General features: G+C 34.4%; 1 protein-coding gene across 2 annotated transcripts; it reads left to right on the top strand.

Annotated features, from left to right (window-relative positions):
* On the top strand, nucleotides 1-14,891 carry parp3 (poly (ADP-ribose) polymerase family, member 3). 2 transcript variants are annotated; one of them, XM_056460343.1, is made up of 11 exons: nucleotides 1-80; nucleotides 2,160-2,352; nucleotides 3,817-3,942; nucleotides 4,030-4,209; nucleotides 4,326-4,470; nucleotides 5,192-5,412; nucleotides 10,537-10,692; nucleotides 11,633-11,713; nucleotides 11,977-12,154; nucleotides 13,721-13,864; nucleotides 13,973-14,891. In XM_056460343.1, exons 2-11 carry the CDS (start codon nucleotides 2,167-2,169, stop codon nucleotides 14,149-14,151), a joined length of 1,596 nt encoding a protein of 531 aa, XP_056316318.1. In that variant the 5' UTR covers nucleotides 1-80; nucleotides 2,160-2,166; the 3' UTR covers nucleotides 14,152-14,891. The 2 variants fall into 2 exon arrangements, with proteins under 2 accessions (XP_056316318.1, XP_056316317.1); XM_056460342.1 differs by having other exon boundaries at nucleotides 3-80; nucleotides 2,157-2,352.
* The last annotated feature ends 832 nt before the right edge of the window (nucleotides 14,892-15,723 follow it).

The raw sequence follows: 15,723 nt of genomic DNA, 5'->3' as shown, positions 1-15,723 counted from the left end.
GAAACACGGAAGTTCAGTCTGCAGACAGTCCCGAAGAGTGAGAGTGAATCTGCAAACTTTCCCTGTACCGCCAACAGCAGGTCAGTATCTTTTTACCCGATTAGTAATGAAATATGTAATCATATTTATCGGCGATGTTGCTTTTTACAATATACACTTCGCTGCTACACGTGAAGCTGAAAATGCCAGTGTGCGCCAGGAACCCATTTTAATCGCACGCCTGTTACACTAAACGCATAACATTGTCACGCTGCGATTGTGAGCACTTGACGTTTGTCATATAGCATAAAATCCTAAACATATTTGTCAGTTAATAAATGCTCTCTTATTGTTAAATAGACACACCCCCGTGATTTCTAGAAACGAATTTACAGTGCAGATAAGCTGATAGGCTGCCAGGAGCGTCTACGTCACTTACAGTAAACTCCGGCATGTCTCCACATGTCCCAGCAGAGCTGTGGTGATTTGGTCTTAAAGCGAAACCAAAATTTGCTGTTAGTTTACAAAGCATTAAGTTTAGGTTTACAACCCTTTTTCACTATTTTGTAGTTTTAGCTGAAACTGTGGTTGTTTGATTCATAATATTCAAGTTAATGTCTACTGCCACTTTAAAAGTAAAAATAAAACACTTTAGATACAGTGAGGTTCTACACTCACCGGCCACTTTAATAGGTACTTCTGTCCAACTGCGACATTCGGACGGTAGAGTCAGAATTTGGCAACAACATGAAAGCATGCATCCATCCTGCCTTATATCAACGGTTAAGGCTGATGGTGGTGGTGTAATGGTGTGGGGGATATTTTTTTGGCACACTTTGGGCACATTAATACCAATTGAGCATCGTGTCAATGCCACAGCCTACCTGAGTATTGTTTCTGACCATGTCAATACCTATATGACCACAGTGTACCCATCTTCTGATGGCTACTTCCAGCAGGATAACGTGCCATTTGCAGCAACTGCGTGATGCTATCATGTCAATTTGGACCAAAATATCTGAGGAATATTTCCAGTACCTTGTTGAATCTATGCCCCAAAGGATTAAGGCAGTTCTGAAGGCAAAAGGGTCCAACCCAATACTAGTAAGGTGTACCTAATAAAGTGGTCGGTGAGTGTATGAAGGGAAACAATCAGTTTGTGCAAAAAACTAGTAGTTCTCAACATTATTACTTCTAATAATTTGCATATAGTAATTATTGTGAATGCAGGCAGGACCATTTAACAATCCTGCAGATTAAATTTAATATTGTTCAGTTTCTTGCACAGGCTGTGTGTATGTTTTGTTCAATCATGAATGTGGCCACTGACCTGAATTTAAGTTCACTGTTACAGATATAAAAAAAAATAAGTATCTAATGTTCTGCTAAATAAAAATTTTAATTTTTACATTTTGGATGGCCTGAGGGTGAATCAGTTAAAAACAGATGATCTATCCCTTTACGATTTTTTAAAATTTGCATAATAAAATAGTTGTCTTTTATCAAACTTGTTTGAAAAATGTTTGGAAAAATAAAAGAAATAAACTTCTAGAGTAATGCTTTTACTATGAAATATGTGCATGTGACAAAACTAAATTTAAAAGGGTTAAATAATAATAAATTATATGTAATAATTAAAGAAAACAAACATATTTTCTTTTTCTTAAACTTGTTTATTTATTAATGAATATAACTATAGACTGCATTTTTTGCATGAGAGACACTGGCCTTTATGGTCTAACTTACTGGTCTTATGATGCGCAGAGATAGATTTCTGTTATTTACCAAAAAAAAAATTGAAATATTAAGTAAAGATCATTTTCCATGCAGTCATTTTGTGTATGTCCTACAGTAAATATAAATATATATATTTTGATTAGTAATGTGCATTGCTAAGCATGTCCTTTAGTAAACTTTAAAGGCTATTTCTCAGTATTTGGATTATTTTTTTAACCCACAGATTCCATATTTTCAAATAGTTTTATCTGAGCTATACAATATATTATTAAATTCTAACAAACATCAGTGGTAAGCTTATTTATTCAAGTTTTGTAAGATGTATAAATCTCAATTTCGATAACTTTATGATCCTTACAACATACTTTAATTGCTGATTAATTCGTCATTGATTGTTTAATATATTATATTTTAACATTGTATGATTGATTATGAACAAGGAGGACAAAGATGGCACCCAAGCGAAGGGCAGCATCGAGCACCAAAGCTGGAGGGAAGAAAGTCAAGCAAGAGACGCAACCTGAAGCTCCACCCAAAGACAAATTCACTTCCGCCAAAGAGGCCCTGAAGGCAACAGGACCGCAGGTGAAGTGCACAAGGAACCCAGACAGCTTATGTCATCTGTCAAATGCTGAGGTGAGACTCAACAAGTGTTTAAATCATTTTAAGGGCTATTTCACCCCAAAATTAAGTTAATCACTGATTTTTTTTATTACACTGTTTATTAAAACTGGTTTCACCTAAAACTATTGACCTTATTCTTGATGTATGAGTGGGCACAGCCATTGGAATCTTTTTGGCGCCGGTCTCATTCACTTTAAATTATTTTTAGATGTAATAAACAGCTTGTTATGCTGCTTGATTTTGCAAACTGACATTTTTTATTATATTATTATTCCACTTTTTATGTATAGTAAAATTAAATCATAAGTTCTAAAACAATTATAAAAATGTGCACACTTCCGCGTCGTAGAATTATGTCAGTAAGGCATCAAAATATTTCTAAAGAGATCAAAGTAAATCCACATAAATGAAGAGATCAGTCAAGATTTATGAAGATCACTTTAAATGGTGAACAGATTTCATTTAGGTTTTTATTCATGTACAGTAAACATTGATCAGCAAACATAAGCAGAAGCTCAACCATCTGTTCATTTTATGAAGCAATCATGTCTGTTTAAGAGACTTGGATTAAAATGCTCAATTCAGATGCCTTTAGAAAAGAAGCATTTTCTGTGAATGAGCTTTAAATGGAGTAACAGAAGTCTCTCAGATTTATTTGTGTTCATGGATTCTAATTAGGGGTGTATCAGATCATGGTTGATCAGTGATTCATATGGATCACAACCCAGAGTTCAGAACATGCGTGACCCACGGATTAATGCATTTTTAAACTTGTAGATTAACCCTAAAATTTGTCAACACCCATGCAACATTAAAATTCTGTGCATTCAAATCTGTTTGAAAAACGCAAAAATCAAGAAAGAGATTTCATTTTTAGAGCTAGTTTTGAGTTAGTTATGAAGTTACAAACAGTTAAATAACACAGAAGTACTGGGATAACAGTTTATTTAAAACCACTGATGTGTATGGTAAAGATTAAAATCGCCATCATATGCTGAAAGTTGTAGGCAGCAATTACATTATTTAACCAAAAGGTGGCAACAACCAGCCATCAAAATATGCCTCTGAATAATTCTTCAAAAATGACACATCTAGCAATGAAACATGAAGTTTTATGAGTCATTCATTGAAAATAACTCAAATAAATATGAATTGTACGAATTATAATGTTAGATGTATACATTTAGTGTTATCAGCAGCAGTTGTAGTAACAGTGAATTTTTCACCGTACTAAATATTTTACAATTTATTTTCATTCAGCTAATTATTTCTTCATTCTATTTTTAATAAAATTACAGATTCTGTGTTCTGTTGGTTAAAACCAAACCTTTCTTGCAGTACTGTTTTGTTATAAATTGCAAGCAAATCACATTGGTCTCCTCCCCTTTTTTTTATAAAACCACATAAAAAAAAACTGTTTGCACATAAAAACTTGACCTGAATCAAAGAAAAATCTTGTGTGATCCAAACCAACAGGTTCACGAGGATTACGACTGTATGCTAAACCAAACCAACATAGGAAACAACAACAACAAATTCTATGTAATCCAGGTCTTAATGTCAGGAGGGAAGTACTATTGCTGGACAAGATGGGGAAGAGTGGTATGCTTTTTTTCTTTCTGTTTTTTTGTACAACTTGATGTAGCTTCTAATGAATGACTCGGTTTTCCCATCTTTCACCGTTTGCAGGGAGAGTCGGGCCAAAATGCTTTAGCTGGTCCATCTGCCGCTGATGCAGCCATTAAGAGTTTTGAGAAGAAATTCAAAGAGAAGACCAAGAATAATTGGAGCGACCGAGAAAACTTTGTCTCGCATTCTGGGAAATACACATTGATAGAAGTGGACGGAGACCAAGATGCAGAAGTGAAGGTCAATTTTGCAATGTGAATCGATTTATTTTGTTCTTTATTTGACTGAGCTCATGTTCTTGTTATTGTCAAAAAACTGACACATTAAACAGTTTCTAATGATTGTGTTTCTTACAGGTGGACTCTGTGGATGGCGGCGCTGTGAAGGTGAAAAGTGAACAAAATGTTTTGCCTTGTACATTGGATGCTGAAACTCAAAGACTCATGCGATTCATCTTCGACAATGACATGTTCAAAGAAGCTATGACCAGCATGGACCTAGGTTAGTTTATTGTGACAGAGCTATTGAATTGATTGTACTGTACTGTACTGTATTTAATAGCTATAATACTGCAGTCCTTTTATAACAAGATTCCGATCGCTGCGAGAAAAGTTATATCTTAAAGGAACCCTCCTCCTTTTTTGTCTTGCTTAATATCATTGCTCCTGCTGCAGTTATGATATGGCAGCTAATTCCTTTGATTATTACACCAGAATGACAGTTTATTTTAGTCTCTAGACATATCAACCTGGAAAATAGCGACTTTTAATTTTTCGTCAGTCTTATTACACAATGTAACTAACGAAGAGTCAGTCTTTAAATAGGAAAATTGTCAAACCTCACTTTTCTTTTGTTTTTTTGAGGGAGATGCTAACTGTCTAATCCGAATCAATGATTTATGCTAAGCTAAGCTAAAACTGCTCCTGCCAGACCCGGAGATTAGCTGAATGGATTTAAAATGGTAAAACTCCACTGTTTAACTCTGCAGGAGTTGTAAAATGAGTCTATTTCCAAAAAAAGTGGAGTTTTCTTTAAAAGACTGCAGATCGCTCAAAGATTTATTTCCTATTTAACATGCATTCTCTGAACATCACTGGGGAGTTTGGGCTGTGTGATTGTGAACTGAAGATGCCTATATACAGCTTTGCTGAGTCTCATCTGTAACATTAAATAAGATACATTTTTGTGGAGGAGTTTTATGTGTCACATATTTCTCTGTCAGATATTAAGAAGATGCCCTTGGGGAAACTCAGCAAGCAGCAGATAGCCAAAGGCTTTGAGGCTTTGGAGGAAATTGAAGCTGCAATAAAGAAAAGTGAACGGAACAAGTTTGAAGAACTCACCAACAAATTCTTCACCATAATTCCTCATAACTTTGGCCGCAACAGACCCCCTGTCATTTCTGATGATTCTGTTCTTCAGAGCAAGAAGGAGATGCTTTTGGTGAGAACAATTACTTTTTATAAAATAGGGCCTAGTTATCACATCTATCTATCTATCTATCTATCTATCTATCTATCTATCTATCTATCTATCTATCTATCTATCTATCTATCTATCTATCTATCTATCTATCTATCTATCTATCTATCTATCTATCTATCTATCTATCTATCTATCTATCTATCTATCTATCTATCTATCTATCTATCTATCTATCTATCTATCTATCTATCTATCTATCTATCTATCTATCTATCTATCTATCTATCTATCTATCTATCTATCTATCTATCTATCTATCTATCTATCTATCTATCTATCTATCTATCTATCTATCTATCTATCTATCTATCTATCTATCTATCTATCTATCTATCTATCTATCTATCTATCTATCTATCTATCTATCTATCTATCTATCTATCTATCTATCTATCTATCTATCTATCTATCTATCTATCTATCTATCTATCTATCTATCTATCTATCTATCTATCTATCTATCTATCTATCTATCTATCTATCTATCTATCTATCTATCTATCTATCTATCTATCTATCTATCTATCTATCTATCTATCTATCTATCTATCTATCTATCTATCTATCTATCTATCTATCTATCTATCTATCTATCTATCTATCTATCTATCTATCTATCTATCTATCTATCTATCTATCTATCTATCTATCTATCTATCTATCTATCTATCTATCTATCTATCTATCTATCTATCTATCTATCTATCTATCTATCTATCTATCTATCTATCTATCTATCTATCTATCTATCTATCTATCTATCTATCTATCTATCTATCTATCTATCTATCTATCTATCTATCTATCTATCTATCTATCTATCTATCTATCTATCTATCTATCTATCTATCTATCTATCTATCTATCTATCTATCTATCTATCTATCTATCTATCTATCTATCTATCTATCTATCTATCTATCTATCTATCTATCTATCTATCTATCTATCTATCTATCTATCTATCTATCTATCTATCTATCTAATCTATCTATCTATCTATCTATCTATCTATCTATCTATCTATCTATCTATCTATCTATCTATCTATCTATCTATCTATCTATCTATCTATCTATCTATCTATCTATCTATCTATCTATCTATCTATCTATCTATCTATCTATCTATCTATCTATCTATCTATCTATCTATCTATCTATCTATCTATCTATCTATCTATCTATCTATCTATCTATCTATCTATCTATCTATCTATCTATCTATCTATCTATCTATCTATCTATCTATCTATCTATCTATCTATCTATCTATCTATCTATCTATCTATCTATCTATCTATCTATCTATCTATCTATCTATCTATCTATCTATCTATCTATCTATCTATCTATCTATCTATCTATCTATCTATCTATCTATCTATCTATCTATCTATCTATCTATCTATCTATCTATCTATCTATCTATCTATCTATCTATCTATCTATCTATCTATCTATCTATATCTATCTATCTATCTATCTATCTATCTATCTATCTATCTATCTATCTATCTATCTATCTATCTATCTATCTATCTATCTATCTATCTATCTATCTATCTATATCTATCTATCTATCTATCTATCTATCTATCTATCATCTATCTATTCTATCTATCTATCTATCTATCTATCTATCTATCTATCTATCTATCTATCTATCTATCTATCTATCTATCTATCTATCTATCTATCTATCTATCTATCTATCTATCTATCTATCTATCTATCTATCTATCTATCTATCTATCTATCTATCTATCTATCTATCTATCTATCTATCTATCTATCTATCTATCTATCTATCTATCTATCTATCTATCTATCTATCTATCTATCTATCTATCTATCTATCTATCTATCTATCTATCTATCTATCTATCTATCTATCTATCTATCTATCTATCTATCTATCTATCTATCTATCTATCTATCTATCTATCTATCTATCTATCTATCTATCTATCTATCTATCTATCTATCTATCTATCTATCTATCTATCTATCTATCTATCTATCTATCTATCTATCTATCTATCTATCTATCTATCTATCTATCTATCTATCTATCTATCTATCTATCTATCTATCTATCTATCTATCTATCTATCTATCTATCTATCTATCTATCTATCTATCTATCTATCTATCTATCTATCTATCTATCTATCTATCTATCTATCTATCTATCTATCTATCTATCTATCTATCTATCTATCTATCTATTTATCTATCTATCTATCTATCTATCTATCTATCTATCTATCTATCTATCTATCTATCTATCTATCTATCTATCTATCTATCTATCTATCTATCTATCTATCTATCTATCTATCTATATCTTTTTTTTATCTATCTATCTATCTATCTATCTATCTATCTATCTATCTATCTATCTATCTATCTATCTATCTATCTATCTATCTATCTATCTATCTATCTATCTATCTATCTATCTATCTATCTATCTATCTATCTATCTATCTATCTATCTATCTATCTATCTATCTATCTATCTATCTATCTATCTATCTATCTATCTATCTATCTATCTATCTATCTATCTATCTATCTATCTATCTATCTATCTATCTATCTATCTATCTATCTATCTATCTATCTATCTATCTATCTACAGTACAGACCAAAAGTTTGGACACGCCTTCTCATTCAAACAGTTTTCTTTATTTTCATGACTATCAAAATTGTAGATTCACACTGAAGGCATCAAAACTATGAATTAACACACATGGAATTATATACATTATATACATAACAAAAAAAGTGTGAAACAACTGAAAATATGTCATATTCTAGGATCTTCAAAGTAGCCACCTTTTGCTTTGATTACTGCTTTGCACACTCTTGGCATTCTCTTGATGAGCTTCAACATACCTGAAGTCACCTGAAATGGTTTTCACTTCACAGATGTGCCCTGTCAGGTTTAATAAGTGGGATTTCTTGCCTTATAAATGGGGTTTGGACCATCAGTTGTGTTGTGGAGAAGTCAGGAGGATACACAGCTGATAGTCCTACTGAATAGACTGTTAGATTTTGTATTATGGCAAGAAAAAGGCAACTAAGTAAAGAAAAATGAGTGGCCTTCATTACTTTAAAAAATGAAAGTCAATCAGTCCGAAAAACTTTGAAAGTGTTCCCAAGTGCAGTCACAAAAAAACCATCAAGCGCTACAAAGAAACTGGCTCACATGCGGACCGCCCCAGGAAAGGAAGACCAAGAGTCACCTCTGCTGCGGAGGGCAAGTTCATCCGAGTCACCTGCCTCAGAAATCGCAGGTTAACAGCAGCTCAGATTAGAGACCAGGTCAATGCCACACAGAGATCTAGCAGCAGACACATCTCTAGAACAACTGTTAAGAGCAGACTGTGTGAATCAGGCCTTCATGATAGAATATCTGCTAGAAATCCACTGCTAAGGACAGACAAGCAGAAAAGACTTGTTTGGGCTAAAGAACACATGCAATGGACATTAGACCAGTGTAAATCTGTGCTTTGGTCTGATTTGAGATCTTTGGTTCCAACCACCGTGTCTTTGTGCAACATAGAAAAGGTGAACAGATGGACTCTACATGCCTGGTTCCCACCATGCAGCATGGAGGAGGAGTTGTGATGGTGTGGGGATGTTTGCTGGTGACACTGTTGGGGATTTATTCAAAATTAAAGGCATACTGAACCAGCATGGCTACCACAGCATCTTGCAGCGGCATGCTATTCCATCCGGTTCGCGTTTAGTTGGACTATCTTTCATTTTTCAACAGGACAATGACCCCAACACACCTCCAGGCTGTGTAAGGGCTATTTGACCAAGGAGAGTGATGGGGTGCTGCGCCAGTTGACCTAGCCTCCACAGTCACCGGACCTGAACCCAATCGAGATGGTTTGGGGTTAGCTGGACCGCAGAGTCAAGGCAAAAGCCCAACAAGCGCTAAGCATCTCTGGGAGCTCCTTCAAGACTGTTGGAAGACCATTTCAGGTGACTACCCAGGGCTTAATTTGTGCCGGAACACGCCGGATCCGGCACCTTTGAAATCTGATCTGGCACCTCATTTTACTGATCCCCCTCCTCAACTGCCCTCCTCTGCTGTTCACTTTCACTTTCTTCTGCGACTCCCCAACCCTCTTCACTTTCGTCTGCGACAAATCCAAGCACTCTTCACTACTTTCGTCTGCCACTCTTCCACCATCCAACGCCCCGCCATCTCAACACCCCCAATTCCCACCCTCCCTCCTACCGCTCTCCATTTTCATCTGCGCCGAACAGCCCATGCCAGATCCATTACCCCGATCTGTTCCGGGACCTCGCAATTCACAAATTATGCAATGTGACTACCTCTTGAAGTTCATCAAGAGAATGCCAAGAGTGTGCAAAGCAGTAAACAAAGCAAAAGGTGGCTACTTTGAAAAACCTAGAATGTGACATATTTTCAGTTGTTTCACACTTTTAATTCATAGTTTGATGCCTTCAGTGTGAATCTACAATTTTCATAGTCATGAAAATAAAGAAAACTCTTTGAATGAGAAGGTGTGTCCAAACTTTTGGTCTGTACTATATATATATATATATATATATATATATATATATATATATATATATATATATATATATATATATATATATATATATTGATAGGTCACCCAGAAATGCAAATGTCCCTACCATTTACTCACATTCAAGTGGTCTTAAACTTTTATGAATTTCTTTTTACTGTTGAACACAAAACTGAATTTCATACTTTAAATACAAAATTCTGAAGACTGTTGGAAAAATCATCCATAGTAGAAATAATGAGAGTCAACACCTGAACAATCTTTATTATATCTTCCTTTGTGTTCAACAGAAGAAAAACTCAAACCAGTTTAGAACAGGTTTAGGATGAGTAAATGATGACAGCATTTTCAGTTTTGGGTGAACTTTGTCTTGAATGTCAAGAAGTCTTGCCTACAGAAAATACCCACATTGATGGTGTGTGTTAGTTGAAAGCAATATAAAGTGCTTTTCCATCTTGATATAAAAAAAAAACAAAATGCAAACATTCTCATGCTTTCTCTTGTAGGTTCTTGCAGATATTGAAGTTGCCCAGAGTCTTAAAGCTGAATCTGAGAAAGCCAAAGAAGAGATGAAGGACACTGTGCCTCATCCAGTTGACCAAAATTACCAGTCTCTGAAATGCAGTCTGAATCTGGTGGATAAGAAGTCAAAGGAATATAAGGTTTCATTGCACAACACCATTTATAGTTCATAATGGAAAAAAGAGATTCACAATGTCTTTTTAATCTAGTAAACAACTTTTAAAGGGATAAAATCTCATCAGTTTTTCTCCCTGCAGAATTTACTTCATTGAGTAATATTATTAAAGTGGTAACATTTTACAATAAGGTTGTATTAGTAATGCATTTAGTAACATGAACAAACAATGAAGAAAACGTTTATTACCGTATTTATTCATTTTTTTAATGTTAGTTAATGGAAATAAAGTTTACTCATTTTCTTTTTGGCTTAGTCCCTTTATTAATTTGGGGTCGCCTTATCCAACACTTTTTCAAACACATGTTTTACACAGCGGATGCCCTTCCAGCTGCAACTCATCTCTGGGAAACATCCATATACACTCATTCACACTCATACACGGACAATTTAACCTTGTATATACACCCGGAGGTTTCCCCACGAACCCACACGAACGCAGGGAGAACATGCAAACTCCACACAGAAATGCCAACTGACCCAGCCGAGGCTTGAACCAGCGACCTTCTTGCTGTGAGGTGACAGCAATACCTACTGTCCTACTGCGTCGCCGGAAATAAAGTTATTCATTGTTAGTTCACGTTACCTCACAATACAAATATTAACAAGCATGAAATTAGATTTTAGTAATTCATTAGGAAATGTTGAACTATGATTTATAAATGCTGTACAAGTATTATTCATTATTAGTTCATGTTAGCAAATGGATTAACGAACATCAACTAATAAAACCTTATTGTAAAGTGTGACCATTACACCTTAATTAATTACAGCTAATTTGTTAATTGAAATATTAGATCATAATAAATTTGCTTAGAAGTATTGATGGGTGTTGTAGAGATGTGTTTTAAAATACAGTGCATCATGTTCAGAAATGCTTTCTCTCTGCCTTTTTTGCAATTAAGATCATTGAAAAGTACTTGAAGGCCACTGGACAAGCAGGACTCACTCTCGTGGATGTATGGGAAGTCGACAGAGAAACAGAGGTAAATACGGTATTGCATTGTTTAAATTTATGAATAGTACAGTATGTGATTTGGAATGTGTAAAGTATACACATAATAATGTGGAAAGCAAATGCATAGTAGCATTACATACAGCATATTAAGTAAAACCGTAACAATAAAAGTCAAATTGTGTGCTGCAATATAAAACCCTAATTTCATTTCAAACCAGCCTCAGTGGGTGTGCTGAATTCTCTTCATTAGTGAGTCTTTTTATCCTAATTAAATCTTTTGTGTGTGTGTAGGCTGAACGCTTCAGGGAAAATGATGCATTGGAGAACCGGAAGCTGCTTTGGCATGGAACAAATGTGGCAGTGGTTGCAGCCATTCTGAAGAGTGGCCTTCGGATCATGCCCCATTCTGGTGGACGTGTGGGCAGGGGAATCTATTTTGCTTCTGAAAACAGTAAATCTGCTGGTTACGGTGAGGAACATATAAGCACAGAAAAGAAAACAATTAATACAACATGACTGCGCAAGAGTACCATATTTTCTGCTAAATACATTTCATAAGTGGGTTTTTGAGGAAAAGTTGCTGTCAGATTTTGTACTATTTAATTGAGATAGTCTAGCACAGGGATGCCCAAACTCGGTAAGAATTAAATTCATTACAAGCAATATTTATAATAAATGTCAAACTTTTTTGGTCCCACTTTATATTAGGTGGCCTTAACTACTATTTACTTGCATCCAAAAATAAATACAATGTACTTACTGTGTTCACAATGTATTGCAGAACACTTCTGGTGCTCCTGAGGTGGGATAAGAGTAGGGTTAGGGACAGGTTTAGTGGTATGGGTAGGTTTAAGGGTGAGTTAAGGTGTAAGGGATGGTCAACATTGCAATTACAGAAATTATTTCCTGATGTAATTACATGCTGGTATTTAATGCTATTCAAACATAAGAACAATGTAAAAACTTTTATTTACACAGTATGCACATAACAAATAATGAATTTTTGTGTAAGTACATTTTAGCTAAGACCACCAATATGATGATGTGTGGAAAATGCACTACATCATTTTTTTTTTGCCATTCGGCACTAGATTATAATGTTAATTACATTATATATAAGTTGCTTTGCAATATATTCACAATATAAAAAAATAATTGACAAATATTCTAAAAGATGGTAGTAGTTATTTCCAGAGCTTGACATTAACAGCGGCCAACCAGCCAAATGCAGGTAAATTTCAGCTGTGGCGGCTTAGAGAGCCGATCCCACTAGCCCCTTTGGCTGGTTGAAAATCATTTCTAAGTTGTAGTTCATCGAGAAGCAGCATGACTGACAAAGTAACTGTTCGCACGAGCAAAAGAAAGCAGGTGAATACCGAATGAGATCACACGCATGGCGAGATGCAGGCTTTCTTCACTGATGTAACATAAATTTAATAGGAGATAGATTTAGATATATAACAATAGTCTTTTATGTAATTTTTTAAAAGAAAGTTTTGATTAATAAAAAGTGCATGTACACAGCTATATTTAGCTTGTTTTTAGTTTTTTAATTAGTTAAAATTTGAAGCTGAGAAGTAAGTATTATTTGTTTATTTATTTTTAGTGTGGCCAGAGAAAAAAATAGCTAAATTCTTAATGTTGAGCCCTGAAAAATCAAGTCAAACACAATGAAAGCACAACCCATTTGCTCATGCTCATTAAGCAAGCTCATACACAACACACTTAATAGTGTAATGAAAGAGGAGGCATGTGGAAATAACACTAAATCTAAATCAAGTAATTTTAGCATGTCAAAGTCAAATTTATGCAAATAAAATATATTTTCTCAACAACAAAATTATGGCTGGTGAAAATGGCGAGTGGCTAGTAATATTGAAAAACTACTAGCCACAGTGGCTGGTGATCCAAAAAGTTAATGTCAAGCCCTGGGTATTTCCTACTATTACCAGTTTACAAAACATGGCAATGTAGTAGACATTAATAACAGGCCCTTTTAATCAGATTTTTCCTAACTTCTGTTTTGTGTTTGCAGTGCGTCCATCAAACAAAATTGGCATCATGTTTCTAAATGAAGTTGCTTTGGGAAAGGAGTACACCATCACACAGGACGATTCCAGCTTAAGAAAGGCACCCCCTGGCTATGACAGTGTAATTGCACGTGGAAGCCTAGAGCCAGGTTATTTAAAAATTTTTTTTATATAATTAAATAAAAAAATTCATTATTATACATAATGTAAAACATGAGTTCTTTGCCAAGTTTAAGTCTTTTTTTTTTCTTGTTTAGATCCCTCAAAAGATGTCTTCATTGAATTTGATGGTAAAAAGGTGGTGGTTCCTCAGGGAAAAGCCATAAAACAGCAGCAGTACGAGGGAAGTCATTTCTACAACAGTGAGTACCTCATCTATAAGGAAAGCCAGTGCCGCATCCGATACCTCCTGGAGTTGAAGTTCAATTATTACTAGAGATGCAAATCAAGAAACTGTAGCTACATACAGTACAGCCACTTATCAAAGCCACTTCTGATATGTGGTTTCGCTCTTATAAAGTGCTGAACATTTGAGGTCATTCCTGAGTTGGAAATTCATTGAAGTTTTGTTTTTGAAAGCTACATTACAACTTTTTAATGTACTGTAAACTTTAGTGTGATCTTACAGTATGTTTGCTCATTTTGTCACATCTCTGAGTGAGGTTTAAATGCCTTCCTATCATTTATTTTCTGCAATATGTTATTCATGTTAGAAACAGATTTACTGGTTTCAGTAGTGTCATAAAAACAAGCTCTTATATGTGTTTAAAGTCATATGTCTTTAAGCATTTAAAAAACTTCAATCAGGGTGCATTTAATATGTATATATTTAGTAATTTAGGGGAAAATGAAGGCAGATAAAAGATTGTAATTGTTTTATTTTCTGAAATTAAAAGTTTAATTTGCACTAAATAATGCAGTAATGTGCATGTGACCCGTTGACTCGTTGCTGACAAGCATGGCTTGTGAAGGTAATGTGATGCTCTGGACCTTTATATATTTGTTTGATGATAATGGAAAGGTCTTGTACATGCACAAATGCAACATACTGTATTGTTTGTTTATAGTTATCTTTTCCCTTACATCTTATGGTGAGTTTTGAAGTTGCTTCATAAATGTTAATGTGAGGACGTGGCACTTCTACAATCTGAACATAATAAATAATTATACTTATCATTTTGCTATGTTGTGTTTCGTTATGGCCAGTAGATGTCACTTTTTTCAAACTACAAAGGTTTGCCTAAATTCTTTGTGGCATATATTCAAGAAGGGGCTGGAAATCATATTTTCAGCATCATGTGGTTGTTGAGATTTATCAGCTGCACATCCATGATGTGAATCTCTTGTTCCAGCACATCCCAAAGGTGCTCTATTGGACTGAGATCTGTTAACTGTGGACATTTTAATATACTGAACCCACTGACATTTTCAAGAATCCAGTTTGAGATGTACACCTGGTGTGTTATGCTAAAACTAGGCTCAAAGATAGAACACTGTGGTGATAAAGACACAGTATTGGAAAAATTGCGATGTTCAGAATGGCTGCAATATTGCAGTGTTTTGTTTTACTGTGATATATAGTGATATGGGGACGTCCAATGGCGCAGTGGGTAGCACGATAGCCTCACAGCAAGAAGGTCACTGTTTCAAGCCCCGGCTGGTTCAGTCGGCATTTCTGTGTGGAGTTTACATGTTTTCCCCGTGTTCGCATTGGTTTCCACCACAGTCCAAAGACATGCAGTACAGGTGAATTGAATAAGCTAAATTGTCCGTAGTGTATGTGCATGAATGAGTGTGTATGGATGTTTCCGAGTGATGGGTTGCAGCTGGAATGGCATCCGCTGTGTAAACCAAATGCTGGAAAAGTTGGCGGTTCATTCTGCTGTGGAGGCCTCTGATTAATAAAGGGACTAAGCTGAAAAGAAAATGAATAATAATAAAATTTCTCCAGATTTAATTAGCTTTTGGTAAGAAATCAGATACAGAAGTTAAATTATCAAATTTAAAA

This window comes from Danio aesculapii, chromosome 6 (genome assembly GCF_903798145.1).
Source record: "Danio aesculapii chromosome 6, fDanAes4.1, whole genome shotgun sequence".
Classification (NCBI taxonomy): Eukaryota; Metazoa; Chordata; class Actinopteri; order Cypriniformes; family Danionidae; genus Danio; species Danio aesculapii.
The sequence above is the reverse complement of the archived record's forward strand: the minus strand, read 5'-3'. Positions and strand labels throughout refer to the sequence as shown.

Bases quoted from the DNA above. Each gene is read 5' to 3' on its own strand.
- parp3 (XM_056460343.1), top strand. From the start codon at position 2,167: ATGGCACCCAAGCGAAGGGCAGCATCGAGCACCAAAGCTGGAGGGAAG. The intron at 4,210-4,325 runs GTCAATTTTGCA...TGTTTCTTACAG, and splicing joins ACCAAGATGCAGAAGTGAAG to GTGGACTCTGTGGATGGCGG. The intron at 5,413-10,536 runs GTGAGAACAATT...TTTCTCTTGTAG, and splicing joins GCAAGAAGGAGATGCTTTTG to GTTCTTGCAGATATTGAAGT.